The sequence below is a fragment of the Rhinolophus sinicus genome, chromosome 4 (assembly GCF_057876585.1).
Source record: "Rhinolophus sinicus isolate RSI-liver-muscle chromosome 4, RSI-T2T, whole genome shotgun sequence".
In the NCBI taxonomy this organism is placed as follows: domain Eukaryota; kingdom Metazoa; phylum Chordata; class Mammalia; order Chiroptera; family Rhinolophidae; genus Rhinolophus; species Rhinolophus sinicus.
In genome coordinates this window covers 64,001,813-64,013,950 of record NC_142504.1, presented here as the reverse complement: position 1 = coordinate 64,013,950, position 12,138 = coordinate 64,001,813, and the positions used below count along the sequence as shown (strand labels likewise).

General features: G+C 45.4%; 1 protein-coding gene across 2 annotated transcripts in view; it reads right to left on the bottom strand.

Moving 5' to 3' along the window:
* The window catches only part of PTPN2 (protein tyrosine phosphatase non-receptor type 2), a 90,774-nt gene extending 90,442 nt beyond the window's left edge, over positions 1 to 332 (bottom strand). The window contains exon 1 of one of the 2 annotated variants that reach the window (XM_019711365.3): positions 160 to 332. In XM_019711365.3, the coding sequence (XP_019566924.1) occupies positions 160 to 228 (69 nt within the window). In that variant the 5' untranslated portion in view covers positions 229 to 332. The remainder of the gene's footprint in view (positions 1 to 159) is intronic. The other variant, XM_019711366.3, reaches the window with a different exon arrangement.
* Positions 333 to 12,138: the final 11,806 nt, after the last annotated feature.

Here is a 12,138-nt window from a genome sequence, read left to right as displayed (position 1 = left end):
GGGACCAGAGATTCGGTCGGCGCAGGCGCAGCCCTGACGCGGCCTGCGCGCCGCCACTTCCGCCCTGAGCGGGAGGCGGGGGAAGCTAGAGGGAACCGGGGGGCGCGAGCCCGGGTCCACCGCGGAGTACAGCGGCTGTCGCGCGAGCCCTCAACTCACCAAGTACAACTGCTGCCAACGATTCTGGGCATCCAGCTCCTCAAATTCCCGCTCGGCCGTGGTAGACATGGCCGCTGGAGCGAGCGGAGCCTGTGCCGGCGGAGAGGCTCAGGCCCCCGCACGATCCGGGGAGCGTGCTGTCGCTGTGGCGCATGCGCGCTGCGCGCCTCGCCCCGCCTCCACGCCGAGTCTGACCGACTGCGGGGAAAGTACCTGGAGCGTATGACGTCAGCGCGTCCAATGGCGCGTCGCAGGGTCCGGCGGCGGGGCGGGGCGCTTGCGGGAGGAGTGGTTCAGAGAGCGCCCAGGTGGGTAGGGGCGGAGCCAAGGGAACCCCTTCCAGAGGCAGTAGTCCCAGATCCTTGGGCAGGAGTCGGCCCGCCTGCTGGACTCGAGAGAAATGGCCCCGGGGAGGATGTGGAGTACAGGAGGTTCACATGAATGGAGCAGGCCAAGCAAGTCCCCTAAAACCTTCCTTTTTGCTTTCCCGTTATTTTATTTTAAACATCACTTACCTCAGTTAAGTGGCTGTGCCCAACTTTAGAACAAATTTCTTAGCCTTTTCAGAGAATATAAACCAGCCCTGATACCAGCTATTTAATGCCTGGGGGTTTTCTGACACATCATTATAGCAAAAGGAGAGGCAGCCTATCCTGGAATTAGGGAGAATACAGCTTAAGTAAAGGTTACACAATTTAAAAGTGTAAAAAGAGCGTATCACCGTTTACCAAACAAACACACTGGTTACAGAAATCATCTCACTTCAGATTAAGATAATTCATTGTTGGTGAACTCGTGTTTATAATTGTCATGCAGGGTCTCTGGTCCCGCTCCCCACATAAGAACACAGGACATGGTGAGGCCAAAAAGGAACACCAACAGAGCCATAGATAGGGGGGTACATACCCCTATAGTCTCACTGGCAGCTGGGTTGGAGACACAGGAAACAGGATCCACACGATCTGCAATCTTCTGTCCACTTCTCTGCCAACCAACCCCGCTTACTAACTGCAATCTGTTGTGCTAACTGCCACCCGAGCTTGCTAGTTCAGTCACCATTTTCTTGCTAGCCCCCATTTGCTGCTAGCGTAGCCACGGCAGTTATATTAGTGGCCAATGGCTCACTGGTTACAGCTGACGGCCAACTAGCCACAGCTGATGGCCATCCAATCACAGTTGATGGCCATTTACTACCTGAGCCAGCAACTTTCCACGTGAGGCCGAGAACCTGGAAACTGCACTCTTGGCTCTGTCCCCACACTCCACCCCTACAGGGTCTCGCCTCACAATCTATGTGACAAGTGTCTTCCACGAGGGGCCCTGTGCGAGGAGCCTGGCGGTGAATGCAATATCCTGGGCACAGCCAGTCTCTGGGCACAGCCAGGGTTTCTCAGGGTACCACCAGTCCTTCTGGACTCAGCCAGGGCTCTTAGGGCACTGCCACTCTCTCTGGGCAAAGCCAGACTTCCTGGACTCAGCCAGGGTTTCTCAGGGCACTGCCACTCTCTCTGGGCCTCTCAGGGTACCGTGCTGGAACAACAGCAGCTCACAGTCAAGGTGCTTACATTTTCTCAATGGCAGCCGGTCAAAACACAGGAAGCAAACTGTCATGCGGGGCGGCCTGCGGGGTCTCAGCTCCCGCTCCCCACATAAGAACGCAGGATATGGTGAGGCCAAAAAGGAACACCCAAGGAGCCATAGATAGGGGAGTCATACCACTATATTCTTGCTGGCAGCTGGGTTGGAGACACAGGAAGCAGGAGCCACACTGTCCGCAACCCGCCATCCAAACTGCAATCCGCGCTTGCTAGCTCAGCCACCATCTTCTTGCTAGCCCCCCATTTGCTGCTAGCGTAGCCATGGCAGTTATATTAGTGGCCAATGGCTCACTGGTTACAGCTGACGGCCAACTAGCCACAGCTGATGGCCATCCAATCACAGTTGATGGCCATTTACTACCTGAGCCAGCACCTTTCCACGTGAGGCCGAGAGCCTAGAAACTGCACTCCTGGCTCTGTCCCCACAATAATATCTCCTTAAGAAATGTGAAGGGTTTGTTAAAAATTAAGTAAATCTGAAGATCTAAATTGGCTTTATTAAACAATTAATGAATTGGGCAGGATCCCATCTAGCAATTAGAAAGGTTCTCTGAGGGGTTGTACAAAACGGAAGGTTTTTCAGAAGGGAAATTGGAGCAACGGTGCTATTAAAAGAAAAGAAAGGATTATTTTCACTCCAGGATATCTTTTTCCTGGATGAAGGGAAAGGCAAGGGTTTTTATAATGCAGATTGCCTCTTCTTTCTGGGGTGTAGGGATGGAGAGGGTTCACTTGACAGATTACCTCATTGGTAATTCCTTCTCATTGGTACTGACCAGAAAATTCCAGGCTCTGATTATGTTTCTGGAAGAGGCTGTGATGTGGGAGAGCTCCCTCACTATAGAAAATTTTAAGTCTCCTTTTCCCTATACATATGTAGTTTCATAGCTCCTTAGCTCCTGGTTTTGATTACTCTTTGTGGGGACAGAGCCAGGAGTGCAATTTCCAGGCTCTCGGCCTCACGTGGAAAGGTGCTGGCTCAGGTAGTAAATGGCCATCAACTGTGATTGGATGGCCATCAGCTGTGGCTAGTTGGCCGTCAGCTGTAACCAGTGAGCCATTGGGCACCAATATAACTGCTGTGGCTACGCTAGCAGAAATAATAGGGGCTAGCAAGAAGATGGTGGCTGGCAAGCACGGATTGCAATTAACACGGTGGAGTGTGGGTTGCGGATTGCAGAGAAGTGGACAGCAGGTTGTGGATAGTGTGGCTCCTGCTTCCTGTGTCTCCAACCCAGCCGCCAGCGAGAATATAGTGGTATGACTGCCCTATCTATGGCTCCGTGGGTGTTCCTTTCTGGCCTCACCGTATCCTGCATTCTTATGTGGAGAGCGGGAGCTGAGACCCCACAGGCCACCCCGCATGACACTCTTCTAATCAGTTTCTGAATCCTAGAAAACCCCTGCTTCCTTCTCAACATTCCCCAAGCCATTCTGTACCTAACTTTTGGATAAGTCCATCCCAGAGACCAAATAGGTTTTAACATTCCCTCAGGCAGATTGTAATCATTGAAGCCTAAAGTTCTTTCCAACACATTCTGGGCCCAGCTCCTGGACAACTGACACCACCTGAATGAGTGGTTGAATGGCCACAGGCTCTATAGAGCTAATGGATTTATACATTAAAATCTACTTTTCTTCATTTAGGGGCCATGGGGATACAGAGGATACCCCAGCAAGATTGCCAGCCACAACCAGAGAAGCCAACATGGTCTTCCAGGCGGACTCAAGACCCCTTCCTCATATCTAAGATCAGATAGGGCGAGAGTTCTGTGAATTCCCCAATAGGTAGGGACAGTTCTATGCCCCTGCCCAGCAGGGAGTGGATACAGAAGAAAAGACTCCCTGTCCCTCAACTTCCCATAGAGATTTATTTTATGGGGATCACATCTCTCAACAGGAAAACAAGGCAGGCAGTTAGAGACAGACATTGGGATGCTGCATTCCTGAGTGTCCAACACAACCCACAGGCTGCGACTGCCCAGAAGCCCTCCCGTCTCTGTCCAAAACTTCCCCTTTTCATTGTAATTATCTACCCCTGTGAGGAACAAATGGGTACAAAATACCCAACTAGATTAGACCAGTCATTTGCACCTGTGCAGTAAAGGCCACAACGACCTTCATTTCACCTGGGCCTCATTATACCATCATTATACATACACCTGGAAGTTCATTATAACAGACTGAGTTCTGGGAAAGAACATGCATTCTAAAAAGATGAGGTAATAATAGCCTCTTGTCAATCACAGGTGTCAATCAAGTGGTCCTACGCAGGGGGGGGGGGGGAGGAGCAGCCCAGTTTAGACAAAAAAGAATAAAAACTCCAAGTCCTCCCCAGTCCGGCCCTTTTTTCTTTTTTGAGCCTCTTGAGCTTTGCCTTTGCTTGGGGCCTGCTCCCAACCCTTTGGAGTGTAATTTTCTCCTAATAATGCCACCTTCGGGCCTTTGAGCCTTTGGGCCTTTGAGCCTCTTCTTTTGCTCAGCCTGCTCCAAATCCTTTGGAGTGTACTTTTTCTCCTAATAATGCCACCTTGTGCCCTTGAGCCATTCTCTACTACTCGGGTCCACTCCCATTTCCTCGGAGTGTACTATCTCTTCTAATAAACTGCTTTTTTACTACTTTACCTCGGTATCTCGTTCAATTCTTTGCTCGAGACGCCAAGAACCTGGACACTGTGCCAAGGAGGGCCCACTCTCCAGTAACAGTTGAAATAGCAATTAGGTCAGGTATTAAATCTGGGTTTGGTATCTTGGGCTTTAGCACAAGTGACACCATTTTGTTAAATTTTGTTTTTTAACAAGCCCGATCTCACTATACCTACTGTAACAGTAGTTCCCCTCCACCCGTGGATAAAGTCTCCCTCACCTCATCATCAACAAGCATCATGAATATTTTTTTCTTTAACAAATTAAAATTTTATTTGCTTAGTTGCACTGGTGTGAACAAAAAAAGGGGTTCTGTAATAAATTGGACTGAAAGTAAGCTCACAAGGTTATCTAATCATAAAATTCCTAACTGGGCAGGTCCTGGTTGTTAGTCATGTCCCAGGCCTATAAAAAGGTTTGTCTTTGCCTTAAGCAAGCCCTGTCCACGGTTCTTGTGCATTTAGGTTAACACACCTTTGAAATCCACACTAATCCTCTTTTTTCAGACCCTCAAAGGCATAACCACTGTGGGGGAGGAACAAACTTTCCTTTACCCTCAAAGTTCTTCTGGCTGGTCTAATAATCAAATAGACATGAGACAGCTTAGCAAGAGAAAATAACCAAATTTAATATATACATATGTATAGGAACCCCACATACATGAGAAAGGCGGAGACCGCACTTGCATGAGAGCTTCAGAGATAGAAAGGAGGTTTAAGGCATATAAGACATCCTGAGCTAGGAATGAGCTAGGAATGAGCTAGAAATGAGCTAGGAATGAGGAGCTTCAAAGGGTCAATGCAGGATTATAAGAAGAGCAAATGTTTAGTAAATAAAAGTTTTCCCTTCCAGATGGAGGGGGGGGGGTAAAAAAAGTTATTGCTGACAATCTCTTATTATGGAGAAGACCCCCTAATTCAAGTTTTTCTAGGTAATTAAAGGGAGGGGCAGAAATTTCTCTTGAGATTGAAGCTAAAATTTCCTTTAGCTCAAAACAATCCACATACCACTGAGGCACATCTTGGGGTGGCTCGTTCTGAACCCCTACACCACTCTCAAAATAGCACATAATAGGGGCCAGCCCGGTGGCTCAGGCGGTTGGAGCTCCATGCTCCTAACTCTGAAGGCTGCCGGTTCGATTCCCACATGGGCCAGTGGGCTCTCAACCACAAGGTTGCTGGTTCGAGTCCCGCAGGGGATGGTGGGCTATGCTCCCTGCAACTGGAGATGGTAACTGGACCTGGAGATGAGCTGCGCCCTCCACAACTAAGACTGAAGGGACAACAACTTGAAGCTGAGCGGCACCCTCCACAACTAAGATTGAAAGGACAACAACTTGACTTGGAAAAAAGTCCTGGAAGTACACACTGTTCCCCAATAAAGTCCTGTTCCCACCCCCCAATAAAAAATCTTAAAAAAGAGCACATAATATTGTCAACAAGTAATCTTCCTTAGTTCTCTCCTTAATACCAATGTATAAAAGAAACTGCAATACTGTCATTCTCCAGAGCATTCAAGATCTTCCTTCCTGGCATGTCATCAGTTTGGTTCAAATAAACTCATAAAAGTTCTCTATGGGTTTGGAAGTTTCTGATGATGACACAAGTCACATTTTAAATGTTCAATAGCCACATGTAGCTAGTGGTTAATGTATGGCAACACATATATCTTCAAAGTTCTATGGGACAGAACTGCCTGAGAGGATTAAAATACTTGGGGCAAAGAAATGTCCTCATACATGTAAAATAATGGAAACACTGATCAGAAAGAATAGTAAGCGATGGTAACTAGAAGTCTTAGTAACAGAATATCAAGCAGTCATTCAGCCTTTTTCTTTAAACAGTGCAATTTAGGAATACAGCAAATCCTTGAATAATGTTTCATTCAACATCGTTTCGTTGTAAGGTTGATGAATGAAGTACCATAAGAAATTAAGTCTTGTTTATATCAATTACCTTATGGTACAACTGGTTTTGTTATACATTGTTTCGCTTAAAGTCACAGAACCTATTGAAGATGTTAAGTGAGGACTTACTGTAGATGAAAACGCCTCCAGAAATACCCCACAATCTGATTGTCCTGGTTTCTGAAATTATGTCATTGAAACTTGAAAAAACAATATTCAACTGAGCATATTAGAAGATCTAATTGGCTTTTTAAGTGGCTCGTGAATCAGGCACTATCCCATCTAGCCACTAGAAAGGCATTTACAGCAGTTGTACAAAATGGAAGGAATTTATAGGAAAAAGGGTGGGGCAAAAGAGCCTGAAAGAAAAAGGATTATTTCAGGGCTGGGACATCTTTCTATGGGAGAAGAGGAGTTATTGTTATATAGATTGACTCTTCTTCCTATGGAGGATGGAGAGGGCCCACGGGACAATTACCTGACTGTGCTTGACCAGAAAATTCCATACAGGTTGATTAAGATTATGTTTCTGGGAGTAGTTGTAACTGCAGTTAGATCAGATATTAAATCTAGGTTTGGTATCATGGGCTTTTAACAGGAGTGACACCATTTTGGGCCCATGTTTTTTTTCTTAAACAAAACTGATTACTTAGATTAAAAGCATGGTATCTCCCAGGTTACCTCATGATTGTAGCATCAATCAGCTCATCAGATTGCTTTCCAACCGGAAAGTATATACTGCTCTATAAATGAAGGCAACTCATTTACCCCCTTAAAATCAACTGATTTCCTCCAAGTTTAGCAAAGTTGGTGGTGGTGAGGGGGTATTTCCCTGAAGGGAAGAGTAAATGGTTTATCTTTGCCTTAAGCAAGTCCTTCCATTTTTTCTGTGCACCTGGGTTAACACATCTTTTCAAGAAAAAAACTTTTTTAAAATATTTAAGGGAAAAAAACTGGAAAAAAAACAACCCTCTTTTCAGACCACCCTCAAGATGTTACCATAGGCAGAAAGAATAGGGCCGCTGGGAGAGAGGGGGAGAAAAGGAAGAAAGATGTTAGGGGAGACAAAGAAAGGAGACGAGATAATTCATAAGAAAAGCTGCATCTACCATTCCGGCCCAAACTAGATTTTGGTGACCAAGAACAGACCCAGGACACCATCTTGCCCCTCAAGGTGAACTCGAGCTAACTGCAATGGATTATAATACCATTAGTATTGGGCATAGGGATAAATCTCCACCCCCAACCCCACCTCTGTGTCACGACGACAGTTCTGACAAGGGCCAAGTAAGGACCGGGGAATCCCACTTTCCAAGAGGAAGGAGTAGTCAGCAAGGACTCACTTTGAAATGCCTGTAAAGCCACCCCTACATTTTGAATATTTTTCTCCCTCATTCTAATAAAATTCTAAGCTTCTTTGTTCTTCAGGCAGTTGCTCTTCTGGCTTGCCTGCTCCCGTCATTTTGGGAGTGTACTATCTCCTTTTCCCCCCAATAAATCCACTGCTTGCTCAGCTTTGACTGCTTGGCTTATTCAGTGTGTCCTTCAATTCTTTCCTTAAGCATGAACAAGAACCTGTTTATCTGCAACAAAAAGAGCACATAATTTTATTAACTATCCTGTGATCCAATCCCTGCTTTGGTTTCTCCAATCTTCATGTATCTTCCTTATGTTCCCTCCTTAATTCCAAATGCATGAAAGAAGATGCAAACCATCATTCTGTGAGCACTTTTTTCAGTCTGTTGAGATTGCTTTCAGGTATATCTTGTTTGGTTCAAATAATTTTTCTTTTTAATTTTTATTGGGGAATATTGGGGAACAGTGTGTTTTTCCGGGACCCATCACCTCCAGGTCAAGTCATTGTTTTCAATGTAGTTATGAAGGGTGTAGCTCACTGGCCCATGTGGGACTCTAACCCGCAACCTTGGTGTTATGAGCACTGCGCTCCCACCACTGAGCCAACTGGCCGTCCCCAAATAAATTTTATATTTAGGTTATCAGGGTCAAATTTAAAAATAAAATAAATAAACTTTATAAAAGTTCTCTACAAGTTTGAATGTTCTTATGTCAATCCCCTAATTGTTGAGTCCCCTTGATAGTACCGTTTCCCCAAAAATAAGACCTAGCCAGACAATCAGCTCTAATGCGTCTTTTTGAGCAAAAATTAATGTAAGACCTGGTATTATATTATATTATATTATATTATATTATATTATATTATATTATATTATATATTATAAAGACCCAGTCTTGTATTGTAGTAAAATAAGACCGGGTCTAATATTAATTTTTGCTCCAAAAGACGCATTAGACCTGATTGTCCAGCTAGGTCTTATTTTCGGGGAAACATGGTAGCTATACTTTTATGTACGAACTTTTTATGTATTTGAGAAAATACAGAATGAGCAAATTCTAGTATTTAGAAATTATTATTATTTAAAAACTTTTATTTATTTTAAGTGTGTTTTTCCAGGACCCATCAGCTCCAAGTCAAGTAGTTGTTTCAATCTAGTTGTGGAGGGCGCAGCTTACACTGGGCCATGCCGGGATCGAATCGGCAACCCTGGTGTTAGGAGCATTGCGCTCTAATCAACTGAGCTAACCGGCCGCCCCTAGAAATTATTTTTAAATGAATTTTAATTTTTTTTAAAAGTGGCCCTGTGTATTTTAAAATAACAGTAATATGAGATATTTATTCATTTTACAGACAATGCTTGGTGGATTGGTTATTCAGAATTCATAGTAATGTCTTGGTCCCTTCAGCTTCAGCAGCCCACTGGTAGGGAACCACTAGTCTAGACCAAAGGGAATGAGAAATGGCAACAGTTTAGAATCCTTCTTACTGGAAAAAGGCCTGCCTTTTGAATTTTAGTTTCCTATCTAAGAAGCGCCTCTTCTCTTAAATGAATAATATTGGGAATTTATACCTCTTTCAGGGCAAACTCTACTTAACTGCTGTTACAAAACAAAACTGAGTAAATCTAAAGATCTAAATGGCTTTATTAAGCCATTCATGAATCAGGCAATACCCATCTAGCAACTAGAAAGGTGCTCCAAGGGGTTGTATAAAATGGAAGGTGTTTATAGGAAGAAGGGTGGGGTAAGGAAGCAATTAACACACACACAAAAAGAAAAAATTATTTTTTTAGCCTGGAAGAAGGGGGAAGGGTTTTTATCATGTAGATTACCTCTTCTTTCTATGGAGGAGGGAGAAGACCGACTCGACAGATTACCTCCTTGGTGTTGACCAGAAAATTCCAGACTATGTTTCTGGGAGAGGTTGAAACAGAAATTAGATCAGGTATTAAATCTAGGTTTGGTATCATGGGCTTTAACACAAGTGATGCCATGTGAGCCTGTGTTTTTCTCTTTAACAATTCTGTTACCAGAGAGTGGGCCCTCCTAGGCACAGTGTCTAGGTTCTTGGTGTCTCGAGCAAAGAACTGAACAAGACGCAGAAATAAAGTGGTGAAAAAGTAGTTTATTAGACGACATAGTGATACAGGCCAAATGAAGAGGGCTTTTATTATAGAAATTCTAAACTTTCTTTTCCCCAGTGGTTTAACTTTATAACTCCTGATTATAATAGTTTTTTCCTTAATTGTAGACAATAGATTGTTCTTAACCTAATTCATAGAAATGTCCTATCCTCTGCTTTAGATAATTGCCCTAAAACTTGAAATTCATACTTGTTGATTATAATCATAAAGCCTAATGTTCTTTCCAACCTGTTCCGGACCTAGTTCCTGGATAATTATTGCCACCTGAATAACCAGTTAAGTGGCCACAAGCTCCATAGAGCTGATGGATTTTCTATCATGTAGCCACCTTACATTCATAGCTTTGAGTTCTGCTCTTTAAAGTCAACACTTTTATTAAATTTATTAATTAAATTCTATCTTTCATCATTCATGGTCCTTGGGGAACAAACGGTACCCCGGCAAGCTTACCAGTCCCAACCAAAAGAGCCAATGCGTTCTTCCAGGTGGATTTTGAGACCCCTTCCTCTCATCTGAGATCAGATAGGGTGAGAGTTCCTTGAATCCCCCAATAGATAGGGACAGCTCTATGCCCCTGCCCAGCAGAAAGCAGATACAGAAGAAAAGAACTTCTCTCCTTTAACATCCCATAGAGATTTTATGGGGATCCCGTCTCTCAAGGGAAAAACAACGCAGGCAGTTAGAGATAGGCATCGAGTCTCTGCATTCTTGCACATCCAACACAACTGACAGAAGGCGACTGCCCAAAAGACCTTCCGTCTCTGCCCAGAACTTCCCCTTTTCATGGTAATTATCTACCCCTATGAGGAAACAAATGGGTACAAAATACCCAACTAGATTAAACCGGTCACTCACACCTGTGCAGTAAAGGCCACAACAAACTTCATTTCACCTGGGCCTCATTATATCATCATTATAATATCATGCATATGCCCGAAAGTTTATTACTATCTGTCGTGCGGGATGGCATGCGGGGTCTCTGGTCCCGCTCCCCACATAAGAACGCAGGATACGGTGAGGCCAACAAGGAACACCCATGGAGCCATAGGTAGGGGAGCCATACCACCACGGTCTCACTGGAGGCTGGGCCCACCGGACGCCGACCTATCATCCGCTTTTCCACCAACCAACTGACCGACGACTCTTCTCCACTCTCTCCTCTGTTCCTCTCTCTTGGCTCTCCTCTTCCACTCTCTTCCGCTCTCTTCGGCTCTGCTCGGCTCTGCTCGGCTCTGCTCGGCTCCTCGGCAATCCTCCGTAGTCGCAGCAGTTATACCAGCGGCCAATTGGCTAACCGGCCACAGCCGACAGCCAATCAGCCACAGCCGACAGCCATTCACCACCCGAGCCAGTACCCCTTCACGTGAGGCCGAGAGCCTGTAAACTACTCTCTGGGGCTCTGTCCCCACACTATCATTATAACAGTTTTTCCTCTGTATCTCTGAGACTATTTCTGTTTACTTTGCTCATTTATTCAGATCTTTAGATTCCACATATAAGTTAGATCGTATGGTATTCATCTTTCTCTGACTGACTTATTTCACTTAGCATAATGTTCTTGTCGTGCGGGGAGGCCTGCAGGGTCTCTGGTCCCGCTCCCCACATAACGCAGGATATGGTGAGGCCAAAAAGGAACACCCACGGAGCCATAGGTAGGGGAGTCATACCACTACGGTCTCACTGGAGGCTGGGTTCACTGGACGTGCGACCTGCTGTCCGTTTTGTCTGCACCCCACCGACGACTCTCTTTCACTCTCCTCTACTCTCCTTCGTAGCCGCAGCAGTTATATTAGCGGCTAATTGGCTAACTGGCTACAGCTGACGGCCAATCAGCCACAGCTGACGGCCATCTACTACCCGAGCCAGCGCTCCTCCACGTGAGGCCGAGAGCCTGTAACTACTTTCTGGGGCTCTGTCCCCACACTCCACCCCTACAGGTTCTCGCCTCACAATCTAGGTGACAAGCATCTTCCGCGAGGGTCCCTGTGCCATATTATCCTACTGACACCTATGGACGAAAAGAAACGGTAGTCTTAGGAACCAACAATGGCAAATCCCTTCCATCTGGGAGGATACATGCCAGCTTCTTGTCCTGGGAAAGGAGGGTTGCTGCCACTGGCACCTTTCCCGGTTTGTGGTACCAAACCTTTATGGCAGTGCTTGGGGTCCCTTGCATAGTTTCAACATGTAACAGAACAGGGGACCCCATAATAGGCCATAGTGAGAGCACATAGTTTCCTCGCAAAATCATCCCGGTATCGGGACCTCTGTATACTACAGTCACTTGCGGTGGCCACTCAGCCACCACCCCTGGCGTCACTTGCAAATC